The sequence below is a fragment of the Somniosus microcephalus genome, chromosome 10, assembly GCF_052327205.1.
Source record: "Somniosus microcephalus isolate GS21.2 chromosome 10, FLI_Smic_1.0, whole genome shotgun sequence".
Lineage (NCBI taxonomy): Eukaryota > Metazoa > Chordata > Chondrichthyes > Squaliformes > Somniosidae > Somniosus > Somniosus microcephalus.
The window spans coordinates 27,854,992-27,868,250 of record NC_140996.1 but is presented as its reverse complement, the minus strand read 5'-3'; the positions used below and the strand labels follow the sequence as shown (position 1 = coordinate 27,868,250).

The 13,259-nt window shown below is 41.5% G+C and overlaps 1 protein-coding gene across 2 annotated transcripts; it reads left to right on the top strand.

Moving 5' to 3' along the window:
- The first annotated feature begins 578 nt into the window (after positions 1–578).
- pou4f1 (POU class 4 homeobox 1) lies at positions 579–3,971 on the top strand. Of its 2 annotated transcripts, none has more exons than XM_085999909.1 (2): positions 579–842; positions 1,148–3,971. In XM_085999909.1, the coding sequence occupies exons 1-2, from the start codon at positions 720–722 to the stop codon at positions 2,138–2,140; spliced, it is 1,116 nt and encodes a 371-aa protein (XP_085856035.1). In that variant the 5' UTR covers positions 579–719; the 3' UTR covers positions 2,141–3,971. The 2 variants fall into 2 exon arrangements, with proteins under 2 accessions (XP_085856035.1, XP_085856034.1); XM_085999908.1 differs by having other exon boundaries at positions 1,139–3,971.
- The last annotated feature ends 9,288 nt before the right edge of the window (positions 3,972–13,259 follow it).

The following is a 13,259-nucleotide window of genomic DNA, read 5'->3' as shown; positions in this document are numbered from 1 at the left end:
ATTGTGCTTTTGTATGAAGTGTTGAATTCACTGCCACTTCCAGGAATGCCTGCGCAGTATTTTGCTTTTCGCAGTGTTGTCGAGGGAAGTTGTATTGTGGGAGCTGTAGTTTCCTCTGTCATTGGGTTTATTTTCTGGGGAGGAGAGAGAGAGAGAGAGATGTCAATCACAGGGAGCCGGGAGAGAGGGGGGGCGGGGCGCTGAGAAGGAGCGCGAGTTACGCGTGCGCGCCCCCGGCCCATTGATTGGTGGATTGGGGGTGGCTGAGAGCCAGCAGCAGGTGCGCCGGCCGCTCCCTCGCGCGCTCTCGCTCTTGTCTACTGACATCCGGTTCTCACGCGCCGCGCCTGGGCTCGGCTGGGCTCTGATTGGTGGAGCGGGGGGGAGCGGAGAGAGTCGGCGCGGGAGGCCGGCAAATCTCGCGCGAGCGCGGCGGGGCTGGGATGGGAGGAGACTGGGCAGCAGGTGTAAGCGCCTCATCTGTCTGGCCCCAGCAGCAAGAGGGGAGACAGCACTGAGTGAGAGGGACACGCACACAGCCAGAGTGTGCAGGGCACCCCGGCTTCACATATATTTATTTATATATATATACATATATATATAAAATCATAAATGCATATATAAATATATACTCAACTTTTTTTTTAAACTTTCTTTTAAATACTGTTCCAGCCTCATTTCACTCTCTCTCTCTAGCATCCCTATGTACAGTGCTCAAAATGATGTCCATGAACAGCAAGCAGCCAGCCTTCGGCATGCATCATACCCTACCTGAACACAAGTACACTTCTCTGCACTCGAGCTCGGAAGCAATAAGGAGAGCCTGTCTACCAGCGCCGCCGGTATGTAGCTATCTCCCTCTCTCTTTCTGTGTATCTGTTGTGCATGTGGAATTAGAAGCGCTGCAAGGCATCGTTTGACAAATGCTGCTCAAATGTTTTTTTTCCCCTGCTCGTGTAAGCCACCATCTCTATGCCTTGCAAAATTTGCAACTTCTATGCCTTGCAAGATTGTAACTTTCTGTATTCATTTTGAAGGTTTAAATTGCTTTTTTTGGTGTTATATGTCTGTATTCCCTATTGAGAATTAGCTTGTTGATCATGTTTTTTCTCTGTTTCTTTCTCTGTGTTTCTGACAGCAATTGCAGAGCAATATATTCGCCAGCTTAGATGAAACTTTACTGGCCCGCGCCGAGGCTCTGGCAGCCGTGGATATCGCAGTGACCCAGGGCAAGAGCCACCCGTTCAAGCCGGATGCCACTTACCACACCATGAACAGCGTGCCCTGCACTTCTACCTCGACCGTGCCCCTGCCGCACCCGTCCGCCCTGTCCTCTCACCACCACCACCATCACCACCACCACCAACCTCACCAGGCTCTGGACCCGGGGGAGCTCATCGACCACCTCAGCTCGTCCTCGCTGAGCCTGGCCGGGGCCATGGCCGGAGGAGGAGGAGGAGGAGACGGCGGCGGGGGCGGCGGGGTGGTCTCGACGGCGTCGCACCCCCACGCCGGGCACCTGCACAGCCTGAGCCACCTGGGCCACCACCAGCACCACCACCACCACCAGCACCACCACCAGGCCGCCCTCAGCCTGACCCCTCACCCGCACGGCCTGGTCGGACACGCCGCCGCCTCGGGCATCCCTTCCCTGAGCGACGTGGACGCCGACCCGCGGGAGCTGGAGGCCTTCGCCGAGCGCTTCAAGCAGCGGCGCATCAAGCTGGGCGTGACCCAGGCCGACGTGGGCTCGGCGCTGGCCAACCTGAAGATCCCCGGGGTGGGCTCGCTCAGCCAGAGCACCATCTGCAGGTTCGAGTCGCTGACTTTGTCCCACAACAACATGATCGCCCTCAAACCCATCCTGCAAGCCTGGCTGGAGGAGGCGGAGGGGGCGCACCGGGAGAAAATGAACAAGCCCGACATTTTCAACGGCGGCGAGAAGAAGCGCAAACGGACCTCGATCGCCGCCCCCGAGAAGCGGTCGCTGGAGGCTTACTTCACCGTGCAGCCCCGGCCGTCCTCGGAGAAGATCGCGGCGATCGCGGAGAAACTGGACCTCAAAAAGAACGTTGTGCGGGTTTGGTTTTGCAATCAAAGACAGAAGCAGAAACGAATGAAATTTTCCGCCAATCACTAGCTGGAAGAGATAACGGGATTCCCTTTTTGTTTTGCTGGCGGACTTAGCAACAGACAATTTCTTTGCGGGGCGGGGTGGACCAAGAACAGTTCATCCTCATTTGACTCCAGACTCGGTTCCAGCACTTTGCACTGTGTAGTGGAGTAAGCGGAGGTTTGCAAAGGCAGGAACGTGTTATTTGATGGTAATGCGAAACCATCGCTTTCTGAGGCATCGTGGTGTTTGTGTTATTTTTCACGTTATTGGTGAAGTATGCAAATCACAGGTAATTCAGATCGCCCAGTTTCTGGACCGAAGTTGCTAGTTAAAACTGCAAACGAGCCAGTGTGGCTGCTATCTTGCTAAGAAAACAACATCGGAAGGAAAGTTGATTGATGTTCAGTCACTCTAGTATTTTTTTCACTCCGTCTATCCAGTATTTTGTTGATGCTGTAATCCGTTTTCTTTTATCCGTTCTTAAAACCATTACCTCGACACGTTTTGTTATTCACCAGCCCAGCGAGTCTGTTGCGTTTTGCTATTTTCTTTCTGACTTTCAGAAGGTAATTGAGTCAGTTACAAAAAAAGCTCAGGCAGATGTGACAATTGCAGCGACACGATTGTGTATTCATTTCATTCGGGTGTTAGGTAAGGGTACTGTGCTAATGTAGTTTCCCCAAGTAATTACATTCCTTCAATTTGTCTGGGAGAACAGCACACGCGTGCTGGTGGATATTCTGGCTTGATTTGCTGTTTGAGACAGTATTTATGCAGATCAAGATATAGCGTCATTATTAATTATTTTGGATTCTTAAAAAATGAAAAATTATACAAAAAAAATCACACAATTGACATTTTACAGTGATAATCGTTTCCAAAGGTCTGCATGCTGATCAGATCACCTTTTTTTGTTAAATGTAACGGGCGTTAGCTGTCAGCACTCCGTTTTGGTAATTGCACTAAAGTATGTTGCAGAATTTAGTATATTGTACTGGTTGGAAAACATGTTAGTGTATTATGGTTTACGATCAAAATTCCAAGTGATGCTCGCATCAAAGCTTGATATAGGACTACCAAAAGTTTGCGCATAAAATATCCACACTAAATTATTGATTCTGTTTTGGGTAGGAATATCTCCTTTATGGGCATCTAAAATCCGTGCGCAGAAGCAAAATAACTGCATGAGCTGAGGATGGATACCGAATTTGGCGCCTATGGATTCGATACAAAAAAAATGTTATATTATTGTTTGCAGCGCAAACATTCTATGCATTGGAACTGAAATGAGCACTATAGAGTAGCTTGATAGACCTTGTGGATGGTGTGATTTCACTGTTAACTGCCTGTTTTCACTAGACACAACATTCTGACCCTGTTTATAACTGTACATAGGTGTTTATTGTAAATAACTTTTTAATTTGCGCACATGTATGTTTACAAACTGCAGCCACGTGTGCATCATACGTAAAAGAAAAGTCTCACTTTAAAGTCAATCCCTGTCCAATGTATATTTGCCAAGCTTTCTCCTGATTGTGTTTTTTAAAAATTTATTTACTTATTTATTTAAATTATTTCTGTAAGCCAAATACAACAGGGAGATGTGTCTTAGCACATTTACTAATAAAGAACAACAAAAAACAAGGGAAAGAACTGTCTGTTTAAAAGTGTAACATTTCTTTGCTTATTTTTGGTAAAAACTGAAATTGAAATGGATAACTGAAAAGCACTAGAAGGTTGGAGACATTGGCTTAAAACATCGCTATAATATGGAGGTAGTTGCTAAGTTTTATATTCATGGTGATTACACATTAAAACAGAAAATGAGCGAATACATAGTCAGTGGAGAATTTGAGCAGTTTAAACTCTTCGTGGATTTCTGAGCCGTGAACGGAACCAATAATTTTAAGAACTAAAACATGCAAAAGATGGTTTCCTGAATGTTTACAATTTTTTTTAAATGTCTCCAAATTGGGACGATTGAGTTTTTGCATATATCAGCAGAACTGCTATTCAAGATAAATGTTGGTTTTCCCGAGTTCGCATTACTTTACACCACGGTGTTATTCATTCCCTGTAGTCATGCTTGTAGTTTGTAGGGGCATCATGAAGCACGTTTGTGATGCCACCTACTGCACTAGTAGAACACTTTCCAGCCTGCGTCTCAGCTAAAACCGGCAACGTTTCGGGTTAACTTTTGGACTCCCTGTTAATTTTTCGCCGCTTCTTAAAATGGAAGTGTCGAATACACGAAAATAAAAGTCAGCACCTTTGTGAATCCACTGTTAAAACGAATGGAAGTGTGTGGATGTCTCGCTTCATCACGCTGACCTTGCCGGGATTGGTTAGAACAAACGCAAATGTTGGATATGAAGTACCCGAACTATATATCTTGTCCAGTTCCGTCAGCACAACAATGCTGCAATCATTATTAATGAATAAATGAGATGACTCAAATAAGCAAATTATTGTTGTATATTAACGCAGTTAAAGGAATTGCATGCCTTTAAAACCCCAAGCTGTGACACAGGTAAGATTTCTCAATTGCATACAGAAAATGCTTGTTGAAATAAACATAGAGACAATCCAAAAAAGGACAAAAGATACTTGGTTGCTTTTGGCCAATATAATACCAATCAAAAATAAAGCAAACAGACAGAATACATTTAAAGCATAAAGCAATTGAAGAATAAAATCGGTCCGATTGCGTTTTAATGAAAATTAACCCATAAAATATTAATTGCATTTCGAGTAATATGCTAACTTTAAATAAAATCTACGAGGGGCCAACATTGTGCAAAACTGAACTTTGGTTTCCAAGAATATATTGATATGTATATCCCCTCTTTATTCGAGCTACAAGGAAATGTGCAGTTACATGTATTTAGCTCAAACTGTTTTATATTATCTTTAAAATGCAGCAAATTTCAGAAAACAACAGGTCACGATCCACCAGGAATAACGTGAGAATTGTGGAATTCGCATGTAACACTTGTTCGGCAATTGGTTTCAACTTATATTAAACCATCATAAATGAATAATAGACACTGACTGCCATGATCCTATTGATTTTTCCTCTTGTCTGATACCTTGGCTAATTTCACTGCTGGTTCAACAAGGTGAACGCGCCAGTACTGCAAAAAAAAACCAGGCTTATTCCAGAAACCTTGGGGTTTGCCTGAAGAAATCATATTCTAAATTACTGTTAAAACAATTCTCTTGATTTCAGTTCAGCCTCACGTGCACGTTTAGTCTGCCATTAAAATTACTTTTAATGCGATTATCTCTTGAATTCGAAATAGATGACTCGGATTATTCTGCAGCACAACACTTTTGTGATACACTAAATCAGTTTTGAAGAGACTTCTTCGCACACAGCAGGTTTGTTTATTTTCCTGGGGTTATAAAAAAGACGGAATATCGTAGTCATTTAAAAAAACACTTTAGCTTGCAAAGAATATTTTTCATTATGCAAGATACGACTTTTTTAATGTTGTATTACTGCAAAATATGAAAGTATACCACACAAGTGAGATCTCGCCACTATTAACTAATCTAAGTCAATAAATTCATTTTCATAATGGACAACACAAGAGCAACCACAATCATTCTGAGGCAGCAACACATCTCTCCAACACGAGTGGGCTCGCTTATCGTAATTATTGCCTTTTGCATTGTAATGTCAGATCTAAGAGGATTCTCACAAATGTAATTACGAATGCTTTGTAAATAATTCATGTTGAGAGATTCAGCAAATTAATAAAGCGAACGATGACAAGAAGCTAATTAAAACTTTGGTAATTGTTGTCACGACAGCTTTGTTGTGTGGCACGGTGCAAAACCCTCTTTGAAAAAAAAAATCTGCTTTGATAAGAAAAAATGTCCCAGTAGGCTTTTAAACACTTTGAACTTTATTTAATTTACATTTATTCTTTAATTGCATTTAACAACCGATTTATTTAATTCCCTTCCTCTATGACTTTTCTTCTCGACTTGTTTTGATGCCGAAGATTTAAAAAAATACGGAAACTGCACACATGAAATGGTTACTCCCCCTCCCATATAGGAAGTTTCCAAACAAATGGGCACCAGTTAGAGAGAAAAGAAAATATCATGCGTGTCACACGCACAAAATATAAGGATTTTAAAACACAGTTGTCTCCATTATGGCCATCATTGGCTATTCCCTGCAAGTGAACGTAAATTGAAATGCACAAACAAAAATCGTTTTAAATTCGCTGTAAATTCATTGAGTAACTTCTTTTTCGGGGATTTGCTGGTGGGTACTCAGGTTAACATTTTCTGCAGTTACTCTCATCAATGAACACAGCACGATTCCTTTATAAAATAACTCGATTTTCTGCTATGATTCTAAATGCATTTGCAAATTGTTGATAGCGGTAAAAAAGCATGATGCAAACGTTTAACTATTGAATGAATAATACTTCATTCTAAGGTGCCATTGCCACGTGGATATCACAGATAAAAATGGCACAAATTATTCCCTTGTAAAAGTAATAACCACTCCGAATCAGTCCAAGTCTATGATCCCACTTACTAGCCATCTCCACAGTACATTTTTACAGCTTTTATTTGCTGACGATCAAGATTCCGAAGCGGCTTTGTTGAATCAATGACAATGCAAAAGCAACACTAGATGGCAGTGTCAGAGGTCAATCTGGTGAGGACCACCTACAACTGCGCTAAGAACAGTACAGTACATACCTATTCTTTGAAACTCTAACGATTGTGCCAGTATACTTTCGGACATATTTTTTCCAGTTATTTTCTTTCCAAAATTGTTGTTTCTTAATTTTATTTCGACCTGGCATGTTATGGTTTCATAAGAAAAATTAACTACACTCTAAACACAGGGGTTTATTTTGCATCTATTCACTACTTGATCAGTCTATGGGAAAACTCATTTTCACAATGAATTCTCAGGCAGTCAGGTACTGACAATAAACATTTAATGAAGCCAGAGACCTATGTGTCCCGGGACTGTGTCAGAATAATTTAACTGTAACATTAGCATGACTTTTCCCACATCAAAGTGGTGATTGCAGATTATGGGAGTTTAGAGAGGGGGGGGGGGGGACATACAAAAGAGCAACGTCTCAGATCTCTTCCTGTGTATTGCAGCCAAGTTGTTGGGATCTTTTTTATATCATGAATATTGACATCTCAGCAGTTCCTTTCTCAATAAATGGATTCAGTCCATACAGATATAATGCGCGTTTAAAATGTTAAATACAGTTAATGCAATATTAATCGCCTTTGGTGATATAAAATGCAATATTTTCAGACGGCAATCGGATTTTTTCTTAGCAGAGCGCTGAGGAAAAGGGCCACAGCTGCAGTCTTTTCCCAGCAAAAAGCTATATTTATTGCTATTGTCTGACTTTTGCCTGCCAAGACAGAGACATTTTAATGGGGTAAGGACATTTACTTTGTCTTAAATATCTATTATAGATCTGGAGCGACTGCAGGTTTATTTTTGCATACTAGTCATTGGGCACATTTTGAGCGTGTGATTTTTTTTAATACGATAGAATGATTCACACTGATTCGGTATCTAAGCCATTTCATCAAATGAATCTTCCACCGCAGAAATAGAGGAAACTGTAAGATGTATAGTGATGCTAGCGTGTTTAAACGTTTATGGGAACAATAGGTAACATCGCATCTGAATTTGCAACAGCGAACACCTATAACGTAAAAAAAAGTGTCTTTATAAGTACCTCCTGTATATTTTACCCACTATGGATTGAGTATGATGGTTCTCCAGGCAACTGTCATCAGCGGAGAACAGAGGGAAGCTGAGGACGAACAAAGTAACTAAAGATTCTATGTAATCGAAGAGTATCTCTCTTTCTATCTATCTATATGTCAATCTAACTATCTCCTGCAGATTATTTCATTGTAAAGTCGAAGGTCTTTCCTAAATTCACTTTTAACTGCGCTCGATAAATTGCGACAATATCCGATATAGCCTGTACAAAAGTTCTCAAAACTTTTGGAAAATTGCTACAATATCCAACTGAACTTTGCGTTTAGCGTTTCAGCGCATACTTTACACAGATTGATGCTTTGTCAGGAAAATACACAGTTTACTACGTAGCTAAGAAATCATTTTTTACAGCCCAGGAAATGAAACCGATTATTTGGACGCATTTACATCGCCAAGGTATAATCGTGTTTTTTTAAAGAAAAAAACTACATAGGCCCCAGTGTTTCAATTTGCCTGCGCGTTCCAAATGTAATGACGATGATACAGCGCTGGCGTACAAACTTGTTACCTTTACTTGGTCAGAACCAACGCGATCTCTAAGTTATAATACAGCCTACAGTCCTCCTAATAATGTGGACTTAATGTCGAAGGAACATCTTTCATGAATGTTGAAGTTACAGTAAGACACAACAGGAGCTGGACAATAAACAATTGTCTGAATTCAGCCTTCCCTTAGAACGATTGAGCAGGAAACTTTCGTTTAGTAAACTACAACATGGCGCATTACGCCTTGAGTGATTCCTGTTTTGAATAGTATTAGTAGATATTTCTATAACATGACCCTCCGCGACTTAAAGGGGCCAGGGAGGATAGCGGGACAACGAGAGCCGAGTCTGCTGTAGAAGTGAGACTATAATTCCCATCCTGTTTGTTGATTATTTTCGTATTTATCTTTAAGGAAGAATACAATTATGTGTTTTAAGGTTGTTGGTCACCATCGGATCTTTTCCTTCTTTCTTATTTGTTCTGTTTGTGTTGCGGTCCAATCTCCGTTACCAGGTAATAGCTCAAATGTCCACGGAATTCACACCGCTTCCTTTTAAGTTGACCGGGGCAAACAATATAAAACTCCGACCTCACAAAGTGTTAAAGTACCTGCTGTTTTATCATCGACGCACATGCAATAAACAACGACCGAGTAAAATATAATCGCGACATAACGACTGCTTTGATTGTTGTTTAACCATCTTTAAAAGACGGTCGCCAGATTAATGCAACATTGCTGCAGTTCTGAAATAACATCACGAAATGTAGTTGCAATGTAGTCAGATGCTTGTTGACATGATCGGGTCCTCTTAGAAAAGTGTCACCATAAAATTGCATACTACATAAATTTGTGCAGAACATCCAGAAAGCACGCTTTATGTGGCAGTGTCTCATTTGAAGTTTACAATTCTACAAGGGGAGTTGGAGATAGCAGTTTCACTCATCGCTTTGAACCTCTATTTTAAAGTGATTTTTTATATAAAAGACATTAGAGCTGGGATCCCTTTAAGTATAAGTCTGTCATTGGCAGTAATGCATTATTGAAAGCCTATCAAACAGCTCTGTGCTCTGACTTTACCAGGCGCACAGAAGATGAAGTCTGACTGTCTGACTGCACAAAAGCCTCTAATATGTTAATCGCCGTAGGGGATGCCTAAGGTACCATTTCAAGCTGCTTCGCACACCATATGTCGGGCCGCTTGCCACATGTATCTATTAATCAAAAGGAAACACACCAGAACACCAGCCACCCCACCTTTTCTAACCGTGCCCGCGCCTCCCAAAACGATCACAGAATTTCAGAAAGTCTGACCTTTCTAAAGAAAACAGAATACTCTCAAAGATGACCAGTGGCCTTTAACGTCGCTGTTCCCACCCCCGCCACCGTACTGTGTGACCACCTCAATAGTTTCGATTTTCATTTGTACATGAAATTGATCAAAAAAGCTCGAAGCTATAATTTTAATAGGGTGTTAGTTTCCTTAATTATTTAACGTTTCTTCCTGTCTGCTGCAAAGAAAATATGAAGCTGTTGGCCAATGTTTGGCATTTGACAACATCTACCACATATAGACGCTGTTTAGTAATTGAAATATTTGTATTCATGCACCGACTACATGCAAGGAGACGTTATTGTGTCATCTAATTGGTAAAGTATCGCGGATTGTGCAACATTGTTGGAGAGAGTGAATTTATTTGATAACGAAACCGAGAGAAGCAAAATATAACTATCTCGCGCGCGTTCAGATTCCCATTTTAAAGGCCAATTGCGAAGCATTAAACATGTTGTTGGACGATTTTCTAACTGTACAAATGAGAATGGGGGATGTGAGTTTGTGAGGTGCCCCTGGGGTGCGACGTGTAGTCAAGGTTAGCAAACCCGTGGAGAAATTCAGCACCTGTCACGTGTGTTTCAAAGGATCTGAATTCTGAGGTGTTGTTCAATGTGTTGGGTAGTCCTGGAGTGACCTGAACTTTACCGGAGTGTACATCAAATCTAACCCAGTCCTCTCCCGGACAGATCCTTAACATCACTCAATCAACATCAATAAAACAGATTATCTGGTCATTATCACATTGCTGTTTGTGGGAGCTTGCTGTGCGCAAATTGGCTGCCGCCTTTCCTACATTACAACAGTGACTACACTTCAAAATTACTTCATTGGCTGCAAAGCGCTTTGGGACGTCCGGTGGTCGTGAAAGGCGCTATATAAATACAAGTCTTTCTTTCAGGCCAACAAAGTTATACTAATTGTAAAGAATGAGTTCAGAACTGCTTAGGAAATGCCTAAAGAGGCTTATCCAGATTATCACCAGTCACGTACTGCCAATGCAAACAGCGACAGGGAAATCGCAGCTGAACGTGAAAAAAAGTCGGAACTTTCATATTGTAAGATATTCATTAATAATAGATTAGCAACAAAATTATATCAAACTAATGTCGTATTGTGGCAACAACTTTTGGGGAGTCTTGTAACAGTTAGGCTGTTGCTAGTGGGCGACTTGCGGTCACATTAAGGAACAGGAGCTGTTTCTCCGCTGTGCTTGGGCCGTACAACCAACTCTTATTTGTTAATTACTGGCTGAATTGTTAATGTAACAGGTTCGCAATAGATGCGATTCTAATATAAAAGCAAAATACTGCTATAAATCTGAAATAAAAGCAGAAAATGCTGAAAATACCCAGCAGGCCAGGCTGCATCTGTGGAGAGAGAAGCGTTTCAGCTCGGATGAAAGGTCATCGCCCTGAAACGTTAACTTATTGTCATTTTTTAAAATCAATTGTGCTCCACATGGGCTGTAGGAAGTCAATGCAGAGCAATGGCAGGTACAGTAGAAGAGTGCACTCAGGTTCGATTTGCTTCCTTAGCCTATTTGGCCAAACCTGTGAGAAAAATGTCTTGAAATAAACACACACTCACACTTCAAGTTCCCCGAATGGCGAGAACGAGTTGCAAACTGACTGCCAACAAGAGACACTCAGTGCATCCCCGTCTAATTTTCATGCACACACGCATGCAGCTTTTTGTTCCGTCTAGGAAAAAAATAGCCCATATATCTGTCGATTTAGGTTTCTAAGGAATCGTAACTTAATTCCTTTAGGCTATTCATCAGCGCAGTAATTAAACTACCAAATGGATGTAAATAAAGTGAAATTGGTTTCATGACAGATGAGACGAGGAGGCCTTTTGACATCAGCAGGGCAGGACAATAATTATTTCTGCATGAGGCTATATAGCGAACGCCAACTGGATTTATTAGGTGCTACATATTATTTGCTACCAGCACATCGGACAGGAATGAGCACGATTCAGCTGTCAGTTTTTTTGCATTTAGCAATCTGAAAGTACAGATGAAATATTTTCTCTGAAAGATTGCGTGGTAACCGCGCCAAACAGGGGAGAAATTTCAGCACCACGGTCAGTTCCCTTCCCCACATTGAAAAACCCACCTCCCGGCTGTCGGATAAGTATTCGACTTAAACCCAGCAGAAATAAACAACAGCAAAAACAAACTGTGCAACGTACTTTTCGAGATCTCCCAGCTCTTAAAAAAATCGTAGCAGCTGCTTCCAGCGTTTGGGAAAAAGGTTACCAGGGGTGTGCAAATAGGGAAGGCAGCCGAATAATGCGGTCTCACAGCCATGTGGTTTAAAGCGTTATATTCGAATGCAATCAACGGTACTGCACAAAGAAAAAGACGATTTGATAAAGAAACTCAGAAATTCAACTACATTGCAAAAAATTGGAGGCATCCTGAACAATTAGATACTGAGGGGGAAATGATCTTACTAAGAAAATCTCTATTGTACTACAGGCATTGCTACAAGCTGCTTTTAAACATGATAATTTGAAACCACAATTAATTAATGATCTGAAACTTTTAAACACCTCTTTGCATGCTGAAGCACTCGTATCTAAGACTCTGATATCCATCGCAAGCCTGGGAGGGGAAACTGGGTGGCATGGAGGAGGAAATGTCAAGCGGAAAGTGCCAGAGCAGATCCCTAGAAATCTGTATTCATTTCAAAATCCTATTTGTTGAGTAATCTCAGCTATCATCACTAAATCTCGGGGCACTGATGTAGTTCGAGTTGTTGTTGACTTAACGTGAAAATTCAATCACTGGGGTTTTTGCATCAGCCGGGCTACTTATTTGTCTAATAAATCCGTCATTTTGTAAGAAAAATATTTGAGCAGCCGTACTTGACCTCTTGATACCCAGAAGTCACATTTATTCCAGCAGGTTTGCAAATGTAGAATCAAGATGATCAGTTAATGCCTGCAGGTACTAGGAGGTATTGTGAAAACTGGCTCGAAAACAGCTGCTAGGAACGTGTCTTTTCAGTAAGTCTGATTCCCCCGTAGACACCCTACAATCAACAGCATCCGTAAACAGACAGACACACACAGAACATACACACAGCACAATAAATATAACATATACAAACGCAAATCTGTATACGTGTCCACACATAAACGCACAGTACATGTACTTAAACACGCAACACACACACACAGCAACATACATAGAACATATACAGGCACAAACTCATAAGACTCGCACAGATAAACATACAAAGCACATAGACACACACACTACGTACATATACACACACACACGGCGCAATACATACAACAAACCCAACATGTACACACAGAAACACACAGCACATGCATGTTTTAACTTATAGACATATGGCACATGCATAACACATAGTTAGCGTATGCAGAGCATATAGAACATACGCAGCACAATACATGCATGTACAGATACAGATACAACACATAACACGTAAACACACAGCACATATAGCGCACAGCAGACACCCACGAAACAAGCAAATCCAATACACAGCACTATAAT

Coding starts and splice junctions, on each gene's coding strand:
- pou4f1 (XM_085999908.1), top strand. CDS start 720: ATGATGTCCATGAACAGCAAGCAGCCAGCCTTCGGCATGCATCATACC. Junction 843..1,138: donor CCTGTCTACCAGCGCCGCCG/GTATGTAGCTAT, acceptor TGTTTCTGACAG/CAATTGCAGAGCAATATATT.